Source organism: Sebastes fasciatus, chromosome 8 (assembly GCF_043250625.1).
Source record: "Sebastes fasciatus isolate fSebFas1 chromosome 8, fSebFas1.pri, whole genome shotgun sequence".
Lineage (NCBI taxonomy): Eukaryota > Metazoa > Chordata > Actinopteri > Perciformes > Sebastidae > Sebastes > Sebastes fasciatus.
Genome location: NC_133802.1, coordinates 12,610,420 through 12,623,827, shown reverse-complemented (window position 1 = coordinate 12,623,827; position 13,408 = coordinate 12,610,420). Strand labels below are relative to the sequence as shown.

Below are 13,408 nucleotides of genomic sequence, written 5' to 3'. Positions count from 1 at the left end.
GTGACAGTTTTATTTGATATCTCACACATCTAAAAACGCATGGAAAACACCAGCCATGAATCTTTTTATCCAGGGCGCACTGCAATGACGATAATAAAGTTGCGGTAATTTAGCAGTAAAAGCCTCACTGACTAAACTAAACAAAGATGAATGGATTTCCAGCACTGTAAACCCCTCACAGTAGCTTTACTGCTCGATTTCTCTGTCAGTTTGGCTGACCTCTCAACCGGATGTTGTGACGTCCTCGGACGGAAAGGGTGAAGCAAGTAAAATAGTACCTGGGACAGATGTAAAGCTCTGGGTAGCCCTGCACTAAAATGATTAACTTCTTCTTCCATATATTAACCATAGACTGATATTTACAGAAGAAAGAAAAATATATCTGCCGGATGTGGTTGATTGTTCCTCATCACACGACATGCGCTGTAGCGTTCCAAAAGTTGAGCTGTGCTCTAGGTCTGTCCTCGACCAAAGAATTTCTGAGTCGACTAACACTCATACGATTTTGTCGACTAATCAATTAGTTGATTTAATTGACAGATTTGTAAAACTGCGTTTTTTCCACAAAGAATCACACAAAAGCACCACTTTAAATCTTATGTTTACCAGAGATGTGCTCATAGAAATAAGTCATTCAGCATGAAAAAGCATAAAAAAAAAAAATAATCGACATAAGAAATTTTAGTCGACTAAGAAACCAAAATGACAGATTAGACGACTAATTGACTAAGAGGTAGCAGCCCAACTGTGTTCATCTCGGAGCGCAGCCGTTGCCTGACGAGGCATGTGTACGGCCCCAAAATCTGCACAATATAAAATATTGTTTCTGTTGTTCTGCAAAGATGCCGTAGTAAAAGCTGAAAACATTCAATTCAATTCTACAAGGTTATTAAACATGTCCTCAGAAAGTCTGCAGATACCCTCTGATAAACATCTGCGTCTCTCCATCACTGCACAACACCTGCACACATCCACTGTTGACCCTGATCAAGTGCCATGCACACGGCCCTGTGTGATATTGTGGGTTTCACCTTGATCTCTCTATCAACTTTCATCATCACGCCTGCACCGCTACAGTCCCTTGCCAAAATATGTCTCAGGAGGACAGTCATGTTTTAGTCTGTACAGAAAAGAGTTTTTCCTCAGCTGGTTCCAGTTTGATTACACATGCGGCTGCAGTGTCGGTGCATTTTTGTTTTGCTGTTTTGTAGATTTCAACCGAAACCACAACAGGCTGATGTAAAAGTATGAGATATTTATAAAGAGATGAGAACCCTGAAATTTATTTTAGTCCAGACACTTCAGGGGCAATCTCTCAGCGACTCCCCCCGAAGCTCGAGTAAGATTTGTAGCAGCGGATAAACAAAACTCAGCTTGCCCTCCTTTTAGGTCTTGTTATGTATTTATGTATGCCTTATTTGTACTGGGAGATCCCTCCCCACTTACCCATGTCCCTCCTGTTGATACTGAGTTGATTCAGAGACAGTATTGATGATGGGGATATGGAAAACTCCTCTTGCCTCCACTGTTGATGAGTGCTCAGGCTGGGCGAATAGCAGCATTTGTCATTCAAAGAGGTCATGATTATTATGCTAAATGGCAAAAGTGGGAATTATTTATTGGTGGGTCCTAATAGAGTGCTACAGGAATGAGTCCTAAAACCCGGAAATGAGTTGGCATTTTAGCACTTACAGTTCCCTCATCTGGAAGTCAATGGGTGTTTTGAATGTGTTTTTAGTTAGATGCCTGAAATAAGGTCTGTGGTTAACACAAGCTTCATAAGAGATTTTAACATTTTGTTCTAAGATACAAAATACATCAATAAATATCCCACTTGTGAATTTTGAAGCCTTTATGCGTCTTAAAAAAGGCGTTTGCTAACAAGTGGCTAAATGAGACTACTAAACGTCATCCCCCCAACTCATCCGCCTTTACAGCCTCGCTGTGTATACTCACGCTCGTGACCGTGTTATAGTTAGTTTATAGTCTAACGTTAGCTTTTTATTTCTGGCAATTGCAATCACACTTCAAAAATCATAAAAGTGGTGTTCATTTGTGAAGATTATCTTGCTGAACAGAATGTGGAAATATCATAAACATTTGTTTGCCACAGAGCTTATTTTTTTCAATAATCCAAAAGCCAATGGAAAAATCCCATTGGCTTTTTTGTTGAGGGAACCCAGGGCGATGCAAACTTCCTGGTTGGTCTACAAAAATACATCATCCCTGGAGCGGTCCATGGGAACCAATATTCCCACACCTTTTTTTCCTGAAATGCCTCCTTTTTCCTCCCCTTTTCAGCTTTTTATGGAATAATGAAACTTCATAGTTTTTACTGTTTCTTTCAATCATGCTTTTGCGCAGTCTTTCCCCTTCAGTTTTTTTTATCCATTGGTTTTCTTTTGGACCTTGTTATTCTCTTTTTGGTTTTATTGTGGTGGGAAATAATACAAAATATATAAATAATAATACAGCAGGATTTCAACAGTATTAACCTGTTATTGCTAAAAACAGTGCTTTACTGTTAATACAAAAGAAAACCTGTTAAATTACGCTCAAAGGCCGTTTCTTAACTGAACTATAATGCATTCTTAAAAAACAGCACTTTACTGCTGATCAACTGTCTGAAGTATCATCAGTAACAGTTTCATGCAGTAATTTTTTTTATTCTGGGACCTGATCTGCACATGTGAGGCTTGTACATTGTACATGATTGGAAAATCAGTGAATTAGCTCTGATCTTCACTCACATGTTGTTCTGGTTTGCATTCCGTGCTTGTAGCCAGTTATAGACAGACATTATGGGAAAAGTGTCAACAAGTCTATTATAGCCTTTTTCCTAACAAGTGCCTTTAATTGTATTTAGTGTGACTATTCCTATGTCTGTAACCTGCTAAGTCTATTCATCTAGGCAAAACATAATGTTTATTAAAACGTATGTAAAAAAATACAACCTAAATAGTGCATTAAAACAAATCAGTAAGATAATGTAAAAGAAAAGTGAAAAACAGCTATATAATGTATCTTTAAACAGTAAATTAACTGTAAAATACTGTGAAATAAATAAAAAAAAACAGTTCAAACTGTATTTTTCATTGACAGTACAAAGCTGTAAATTTCAGCAACAGTATAATAATGTTAATTTTACAGTAACATAAAGGCAACCCTGCTGCCAGTTCTTTACTGTTATTTAACTGGGACAGTGTGGCTTTTTTCAATCAGTGGCAAAAAAAAGGTTAAAAGGGTAAGGACATAATGTGATGCTTTTTGAATATGAATGTGATCAATAAAGCATGATTGGTGCTCTCTCTCTCTTGTGGACTTAACAAAACCCCACATAGAGAGAGGTCCATCTCAGAGAGCACAGAGCTGCCTTTCTTTAAGGGAAAAGGACGAAGGGGGAATTCCTCACGCTGGATGCTGCAGTGATGAGAAGTCCTTTTCATCCGGCTGTTTTTCAGAGTCTCCACTTGGCTGCGATAATTACAGGGCCCCGGGGCTGCACTTTGAGCTGCATGAGAGCTGCATGAGCAGGCTCTTGAGAAAAAGACGCGCGTCTGATTCTCACGACACACATATAAAAAACCACAGCGCGCACAACCGAGCCAGAGGAACCAGTCAGTCAGCCAGCTGGGAGGAGGAGGACATTCATTCCTGTCGTGTGTTCAACAACTTCACTACACAGTCTGACACCAGCAGCAGTAGTGAATGACACCTTGGGACGACGTGACCTGGTTTTATTCTCCTAGTCAGACCAGTAGGACTTGATGTGGAGCGCAATTCCTCCTGTCAGACCTCACTGAAACTTTAGTCAGTGAACACAACGCACCGGAGAGGCGCACCGGAGACGATGGGAGACTCTCACTAGATCCACTACGGCACAACGGAAACACCATGGCTGTAGACGGTAGGCGGCTTTCTAAGGGTTACTTTTCCATTAAATTCGTCAAAAAATGTCTTTAAAAGAACCTCCATTCAATGGAAACTTCTACTGAAAGCACGTATGGAGCATGACTTTGTTTGTTAGTCTAAACTCAATACTCGTGAGACCGGTTTGCCAGGTGTGTTAGTGGTCGAGTCTGTTGACAAAACGCCTGCTATATTCAAGATTCAAGATTCAAGAGTTGTATTTGCCATTTGCTCCTATGTATAAGTACATTGGAATTCTGAGCAGTTTACACCGAGTCAGCTTTAAGAAAAGAAAAAAGGTAGAAAAGGCACAAGGTAATTACAGTACAAAATAAGTAGCACATTCAACTCAACACAATAAATAAATAAATTATTAAAATATATAATAAATATATATATAAATCGCCCTCAGTGTACTCAATAAATAAACTATTATATTTTATATATATATATAGTAATAGTAATAGTAATAGTAATAATATTGACAATGCCAATGAATCAGGTCAAACTCTTGTGATTAAATGCTGAAATTACAGCTTCATTGACGTCAATCAGGATTGACTCTGTGTCATGGTTTGTTATAGATAAATAAATGTTGGTTACACTCACTGATAAAGTGAGTGCCCAGATAAGATAAGTGCATTGTGTTTAAAGTATTAGGACAGAAAGGAACTGGACTTAATCAAAGTATAAGTGTGATATTAGCACACTGTATATATACAGTCTGTGATAGGAGAAAGTACGCACAGCATGAGGTCCAAACATTACATTAAATCTATACCTAACACTGAGAGCAATACTACACAGCTTGGTAAGATAACTTTAAACTCATAAACTCACATTATAGGAACATGATGGTGGATTTACCAGATGCAGGGTGGTCTGCTGATGGTCAGTGACTTGGTGCTGAAATGGACAGCACCACAAAGGCCCTGTATCACCAAGCTGATGTTGTTGTGGTCAGTGTTTGCATTTAAAGTTACCCTTCATTGGGCAGCTACTGTTTTAAAATGATAATTTTTGTGAAAATTGGTGTAGTTTTATGTGTTGCTTTCTGTCTAATCTGCAGAGCAGATTCAACCAGAAATACCAAGTGGGAAATATTGCATGCAGTCTAAAGACTTCACAGCATGTTTAGTCAGATTTTCTGTTCATGAAAGAGTGTTTCTATCCGGTGCTGGCAATTAATATGCATGCTACTTAATGAGGACTTTTTCCCTTCCATAGAAAGGCAAAAAACTAAAGGAAGGAAGAAACTCAGACTGACAAGTGGTCTTAATTAAATGTGTTTAATCCAGGAAAGGGGCACGTTTGTGGTTACAGCAGCAGCCTGGGGGAGAAATAACACTGTGAAGGAGGGTTCATGCGTACGCAGCCTTGGAGTTACACCTCAAAGAAACAAAAATGGCATACAGAGTTTTATTCATAATAATCGGATGCTGCTGGTTTGCCTTGATGATTGCAGGACTCGGCTTTGCTCCGCTCTCAGCGGGAGATGTTGAGTGACAGAAAGGAGAGGCACGAAGCCAGAAAACCAGAAGGCACTCTTTCATCTTCTCAAACCCTCGTCTCTCCCCGACAGTCTCTCTCGTTATGTCCTCTTTCCAAATTCTCCTCTCAATTTAAGATATCGAAAATGCACGTTAACACACACACACACACACACACAGCTGCGCACACAGCTTCAAACACGGTAAGAAAATTCTTCAAATCTGGCACATGAATCAGTAATGACCCGTGGCTTTCTGCCAGGATCTGTGCCAGCAACAGCGTGTTTACTGTAGTTCCACACTTTCTTTAATTACTGGATGTTGGGAAGCCACCTGCTGTTGAGTGGGTTTGGATGTCTGCCTGCAGGCCTCCTCGTAATGATGAGAAAGTGGCTCGTCTCACAGCTCAGACGTTCACCAACAAGCTCAATGCTGATTTCAGTGAATTACCCAGGAGCTTGTCCAGACTCAGGTGTCTTTGAACGTTACCTCATGCCTGCTCAGTATCAATGGAGCAGGTACGAGCAGGTACTTCATAATGACATCATTCTGAATGACAGGGTGTACAGGTGGGTTTGACTCTGGCTTTTGTTTGTCAGGTCCCGCAGATGTGAGGGAGTGTTTTTTGCAGAGCATGTCTCATGCTGTTTTTAAATTGTCAGCGGTTACAAGCAGATCCGGCTGTCTAATCATTATACCCCCTTCCTGCTTTCATCTCTCCAGCGGCATCCAGTTTCAGTTTCTGCAGGCCAGCTGTGGAGTACAGGGCGCTGCCCGAGGACTTCAAGCACCAGCTGAGTCGACGGACAGGTGGGAATCTAACCTGGCATGACGGGCGCGGGCAGAAAACCGCAGGAGGCAGGACGGTGAAGCTGCTGCAGCAGCCCGGCACAGAGGCCCTGCAGGTACTGAACACATGCATGACCTCCACATGTTGAATAGCACACCTGGTTCATGAACGGATGTTATGTGATATACCCCTCGGTTTTTCTTCATTCACCACAGTCAAGGACATGTCTTTATTTTTCTGCTAAATTAAGCTTGATGGTTCTCAACAAAAGGTAATGGCAAATTAGAGTTTTTGTCCTTGACATCATTAGCCGTTGCGAGGTACCCTCTGTGATTTGAGCACTCCCTACGTTATTCTGTGTGTTGATTCAAATCACAGGCTACGGTACAGATTGGTGAGGTTACAGGACTACCAGCTGCTATGAGTTTTAACAGTCTGGTTATTAACCATCACCACAACTAACTAGGGCTGCAAGATTATGGCCAAAATGATAATCACGATTATTTTGATTCATATTGAGATCACAATTATTTATCACCATTATTCATTGATTTTAGGGACAACATTTTTATTGCACTTTCAGATTTGAATAAACAGAGCACTGCCTTCACTTCCATATTGTACTACATTCCCGCCAAGGTACAAATCTTTGCATCAAAATAAGACTTAAAATAAGTTTTTTTCTTCACCTGAATTCAGTGCATTTTTGTTTTGTGGCATGACAGCTCCCCAAAAGTGAGGCCAAAACCTCTGGATTGCTCCCTGGTGGCTGGCTGTTAGTTTAGGAAGCGCTTGATTTGATATGCAGCCGAGTTTTCCAAGAGCAGAGCATGCATTTTAAACATCAATATTACAATTGATCATGATCATTTAATTGTGGGGAACCAAAATCGTGATCGCAATTAATATTTGATTAATTTTGCAGCCCTACAACTAACACCGGCTATAGCCCCCCTTTTCTTCACAGCACTGACTCATTAGGTGTTGTAATAATATGAACGAAAAGTAACATCTAGTTGGAATCAGTGCTTACATCAGCAAGCTAGGCTTTCACTGTCCGAGTAGAATACAAAGTTAACAGCACAACAGACATCTTAAATCACTAATGGTACATAAACACTCTGTGGGCTTGTGGAAAATGGAAAAAAAAAAATCTTGTTTGTAGTATACAGGGGATCCATCCTTTTTTGATAAATGGAAAGATATGCACTATAGTTGCAGTATCAGCATCCTCTCTCTCAAAATCTTAAAGAATTCAAATTTAGACTTTAAATCACCAAGTGTCTTTACTTGGATTGATCCAAAATAATTCTTGATGTATTGTGATTCATATTAACTGTAGTGGTTGATCATTATAGACCCATGACAATAGCAAGAAAGAAGTAGTGTTATGTTTTTTCCAACTTTCCTTTTCATTGTCAGTCCCTCTGCATCCCTACATTAAGTCATGCAGACACAATACAAATCTAATGTTTACTTAAGAACTCATCAAACCAAATATTTTCCTTGTGGTCTTATAAATATGAGTATGCATGGAAATGATCAGTGATCTCAGTGGTGTTCAGTAAGTCTTCTCTCAGATTTCTGCTCAGAAAAGTCTGAAAGAAAATATTCATAGTCTGGCAGATGCGGCCGGTCACCACACATTGTTGCAAATGGGCACTTTGTTAGCAGAGAATGGAAGCTGCTCTCTCCCCAGCGGGTTGGTGGGCTCTAACAGCCTTTTAGTATGGCTTTAAATAGCACCGGCCCTCCAACACTCGCGCTGTGCTGCTGCAGCAACACTGTTGACTGCGAGCCGAAAGAAACTGATTTTAGTTTAATACCAAATGCTTGATTGTATCGTCTGTGATTGTTGTTGCAAAGCCTTTTTTTATAGATCTCTTTGTGTGAAGCGTCGTCAGATCCACGTCCAGTAGCCTTTTTTGTTCCAGTTTGAATTTTATTTTTTAGTTGATATTCAATTTGTTATCTGATAACAGCATTGTCTGCTCGCCGTCAAAAGAGACAATCCATTTTTGCTGTAAACTGTCCTTGTTTAAAGCCCTTGGTTACCAGTCAGAAAGCCCACGTCTTTGTCTTCACCCCATGAAAGACTCTTTAAAAGGCAGTAATGAGCTGAAGCCAAAGCTGCAAACACAGAACTGGGCTGGGCTGATAACAGAGTTGAACACAATGCGTCGTTTGTTTGCTTCAATCCTTTTGGATGCACATAATGTAGTGGTCGGTTTATTTTAGTTTTGAGGGACATAAACTTAATCAGTGTTGTGTGCACTGGAACATGTGAACAGTACTTTCGCTTCTCCCACAGTTCAGCTTTTCATCCTTCATGTTTTATATACTCTTTTTCCCACATGTTGTAATCTCTTCCACTCTGCAACCACAGACTCCCCACTAGTATACTGTACATGTTGGTTTGAGAGCAGAGAAGACAGTAAACACTCATTATAGTCTCTCTCAACAACACAATACATTCAGTCATCGTTGAAAGAAAATAATGATCGTTTTTCAAGCAAGAATGTGAAACATTCTTTAATCCCAGCTTCTAAATAATGAGGATTTGCTACTTTTATTTCTCTTATTTGATAAAAAAAAAATATATATAAAAATAATATTGGTTAGACAAATGAATCTATTTGCTTATTCCTTTGGGTTTTTGGAAATCTTGGCAGCTATTTTCACAATTGTCTGACATTTGATTAGTCAAACAATTCATCACTTAATCAGCAAAATAATCAGGAGATTAGTTAATACTGAAAGTCATTACTTGCAGGCCTAGTAGAAATGGCAAAATGCATTTTTGGGAACAAATTCTGAACGCTGACACACTCAAAACAATTTATTTTTTGGATGATTTGAGGAGAATGTTTGCTTCATAATGTATGAAATGTGTTAGAAATGTCACAATAGCATTGAAATGACTCTACACAGTATGAGAAGTACCGGTCCTTTGTGTGATAGTTCAGAATACATGCATCCATACATTCCCCGATTCAGAAGTCAAAATATTCACGTACTGACCCACAAATAGCAACAACGCAGGATTTTGCAGAAAAGCCAAAACTTACAAAAAAATGAAGGACCACGGTGGATCGGAAGTCAGCCAGGAGGCAGAAAAATACTCAACTCAAAGAAGCTGCACTGAATGTTTCTTTCTTTCTTTCTTTGTTATTTTGATCCCCATTAGCGCCATGTACTGTGACAACAACAGAAGCTACTCTTCCAGAAGTCCACATGTATTTAAATGAAAATGATCCACAGGATTTCTGACATCCCTGCTCTACAAACACTGACACAAAACTTCACAGCAACTCAAAAACCTAACTAGTGCATTAGATAGCTCTACATATCACCACGTCTTGGAGAATTTAAATAATCAATAAAGCAACTTACATCCTACTAACCATAAATAAATCACCATCAATATCATATATTTTACAGTTCTTTATTCAGCTACTCAATGTATTGTGTAAATAAGTAAAATCTTATTATAATCTTATTCATATTTTATTATTGCATATTTTAATACTTTATGCAGTAAAAAAAAACTGGTAAAGAATCCCACCAGGCCACTATTGCTTGATAATTTACTGTTCTTTATATTAAACTAGTTCTACATATGACTGTTTGATATCTATAAAGTATAAATGCTGTTTTAAAGGGGACATATTGTGCTCAATTTCAGGTTCATACTTACATACATTTTGGGTTTCTACTAAAACATGTTTACATGCTTTAATGTCAAAAACACATTATTTTTCTCATACTATCTGTCTGAATATACCTGTATTCACCCTCTGTCTGAAGCGATCCGTTTTAGCGCCTGCATATGACATAGGAAGTGGAGCAAAATCTGAACGGCTTGTTGAATCACATGTTTTCTGAACCAGACAGCCCACTAAAAACTGACTGGGTTGTCTTATTTAACAGTTTTGGGGTTACTAGGCACTCCAGATACCCAAATGTATGTGCACAAGCACTGAAAAAGTATGTTTTTTATGATATGTACCATTTAATTGTGTTGATATTTTGTATAAAACACACCAGGGAGTAACGTATCCTGTCTTTTACACTTAAAGACTAGCGATTATTCATTGTTGCTCCTCTCTGTGTTGGTAGTGAAGTGACCTACGAGCTGCTTTGTTCTGTGCTACATGTAACTTATTTAAAATTACTCCAGCGTGTGTTGGACCATATTACTCAACAATAATCATGGATGATAATAACGCTTGAACCTTGAACTGTTTGTTTAATATGCTAGACATGACTTTTCCACATTTTTGTTTAACCTGTATGTTGAGTATGTTGTTAGGCTTTTTTTCCGGAGAGAAACTCATTATGTTAGATTTTAAGCCACATAAAGATATATTTCCCAAAGAGGAAAAGGTTATTGTTTATGTGTTCCATCAGTTCATGTAATGGATACTGAGATTATGAACACAATTTACACAAAAACAACTTATTACAATGTAAAATGCACAATACTGAAACATTAGCTTCAGAAGATAAATACTTATTCTAATGAAAACACCATTAAAATATAGGTATAGTATCTTAAGAATCCGTCTTAGCTGGAACATACTGTATTTATTAAAAATTAACGTGTTCGTCTTTATCAGATAGAGTCATCAGTCTGACACATTAAGCAGACCTCAAGCACAAATCTTCAGCCAGACTTTTTTTTTTTTTGAAGCACCACTTTCCTGCCTCTGAGAAAATCTCGAGTTGGAGAAACGCTGAATCTGCTGAATTTTTAAAACTGATTGACTGATCAAAGGCCCAGTTTGATTAGTCCTCCATAGTTTTACATCCTGTACATCTTCTAAGATTAAAGAGTTGGATCTCATGATCACACTGGCCTACATGCTCCTCCGGCTGTGCTGTTGCTGTTACTTGAGCCGCTGCTGCATGTGCGCTGATCTTCCAGAAGTTCACATCTACGCAGAGTGTTTGATCTGCATACACATATGGTCGCGATCGTAACCATGTGCTTTAATGAGTTTGAACCTGTTCTTGATCTTATAGAGGGACGATCTTGTCAGTTCCTCATATATAGGGCTATCTATGCGTATCTGTAGCTGTACCCCTCTGTAAAACCACAATTTGTCATTTTAATATGAGCTTTAGAGGTGTGGGTAGGGCGGATGTTACCTAACAGAGCCAGGCTAGCAGTTTCCCCCTGTTTCCAGTCTTTATGCTAAGCTAAGCTAACCGGCTGCTGGCTGTAGCTTCATATTTACTGTCCAAACGAGAGTAGTATCAATCTTCTCAGTGAGACAGCAGATAAGCATATTTCCCAAAATCTAATGAGCTAATACATGTCCATCTTCTCTGTCTGTCTGCAGTACCGCTCCAGTGACAATTATGGGATATATCACACAAGCCCGACGCAGCCCAGCCTGATTCGCCCCGTCGTGCTCTGGTCACAACAGGATGTTTGTAAATGGCTGAAGAAACACTGTCCACACAACTACCTGACCTACGTGGAGGCGTTCTCCCAGCACGCCATCACAGGTCACACTCCTAAGATAATCAGAAGACGTACCAATGGAAGGTGGATTAAAGAATCACAAAATAAAAGCGACATTTATTTTTGCTTTCACCCTCCAGGCCGTGCGTTGTTGCGTCTGAACGGGGAGAAGCTGGAGCGGATGGGACTAGTGCAAGAAACTCTCCGGCAGGAGTTGCTGCAACAGGTGCTGCAGCTTCAGGTGCAGGAGGAGGGACGCAACCTGCAGCTGCTCAGCAGAGGTGATGGTTTTTACTTTTTTACAACTCCATTTTTAAACCTCAACTTAAAAAGAAAGATTTGACATTTTGGGAGATATGCTTGTTCACTTTCTGGCAGAGAATTTGATGTGAAGATTGATACCACTCTCATGCCTGTAAATATGAAGTTTCAGCCAGCCGGTTTGCCTAGTTTATTACACGGTTTTGTTGAATACTTGATTCTGATTGGTCAATCACGGCGTTCTACGGTCTGTTATTTCTTTACAACAGACCATTGCTATGTATAACAGACCGTTGCTATGTATAACAGACCGTTGCTATGGGCGCAGTTCTGATGCCGGACCGTTTTTGTGTCAAATTATTGATTTATTTTCTAAGTAGCTGTGTAATAAGCGTGATAATGTGCAGCTAGTGGGACATTGTTGTGAAATAAACCCCTTCAGGGTGATGCAAGACTCCTCTTCACGTCAGGGCACATCTGCATGGCCCTGTCAGGGTTTATTTCACAACAATGACCGGCTTGCTGTACATTATTCCTTACTTAGCATAAAGACTGCAAACGGGGAAACAGCTAGCCTGGCTCTATCCAAAGGTAACTAAATCCTCCTACCAGCACCTCTAAAGCTAACTAATTAACATGTAATATTTTTGTTTGTTAATCCGTAGAAAAACCAAAGTGTAAAATTACTGTGGACTGTTGGCAGGGGCCAATAACTTCCTGGAGTCTCTGCTGGTTGCTTTGCCAAAAATGTTTTTACACTTCAGTTTTAGTATGAATTAAACAAGTGATATGTAATGCGTTAATTAGTGAACTTTAGAGGCACTAGTAGATGGTTGTTGTTACCTTTAGCAGAGTCAGGCTAGCTGTTTCCCTCCCAACTGACTGATGGCAGCAGCTTCATATTAACTGTACAGACATTAAAGAATAGAGTAGTATCAATCATCTCATCTCTCTCTCCGCCTGAAGGTGAAAAAGCATATTTCCCATAATGTCAAACTTTTGCTTTATCATTAAAAGTATGAATCTTTCTTTCATGCACAGGTTCCTTTGGAAGGATATCGTAGCTGATCGATTGCTGAAAGAAGTGGATGCCGTGGAATTCTGGGATATTTACCCAAATAAACTCAAATGTGAATCAGATCTGTTGGACAAATCCATCCAGCAAGCAGCGATATCCAGAGTTATGTTGTCGAGTGGAAGTTGGCAGCCTTTCATTCTGCACGACGAACAGACATTATCTTTGCGGACTGACTATGAACTGTGATGAAAAAGCACCGAGACAATCTGCTCTGTCAATTTATTGTGTGACTAATTATTAACTATTTCTCTCTTACTGTCTCTACCTCTTTCTCTCTGTATCATTTTTTTATATATGTCAGAAAGCAAAACAAATAAATAAAAATGTAAAAAAATTTTGTGCTTTTTTATTTATTTAATTTCTTCTTCTTCTTCTTCTTCTTCTTCTTCTTCTTCTTCTTCTTCTTCTTC

General features: G+C 39.2%; 1 protein-coding gene across 1 annotated transcript; it reads left to right on the top strand.

The window, feature by feature from the left end:
- Positions 1-3,404: 3,404 nt before the first annotated feature.
- samd10a (sterile alpha motif domain containing 10a) lies at positions 3,405-13,342 on the top strand. The gene is made up of 5 exons (XM_074643510.1): positions 3,405-3,907; positions 6,123-6,304; positions 11,535-11,703; positions 11,800-11,940; positions 12,962-13,342. Exons 1-5 carry the CDS (start codon positions 3,895-3,897, stop codon positions 12,982-12,984), a joined length of 528 nt encoding a protein of 175 aa, XP_074499611.1. The 5' UTR covers positions 3,405-3,894; the 3' UTR covers positions 12,985-13,342.
- The last annotated feature ends 66 nt before the right edge of the window (positions 13,343-13,408 follow it).

Bases quoted from the DNA above. Each gene is read 5' to 3' on its own strand.
- samd10a (XM_074643510.1), top strand. The intron at 6,305-11,534 runs GTACTGAACACA...GTCTGTCTGCAG, and splicing joins CCGGCACAGAGGCCCTGCAG to TACCGCTCCAGTGACAATTA. The intron at 11,941-12,961 runs GTGATGGTTTTT...TTTCATGCACAG, and splicing joins CCTGCAGCTGCTCAGCAGAG to GTTCCTTTGGAAGGATATCG.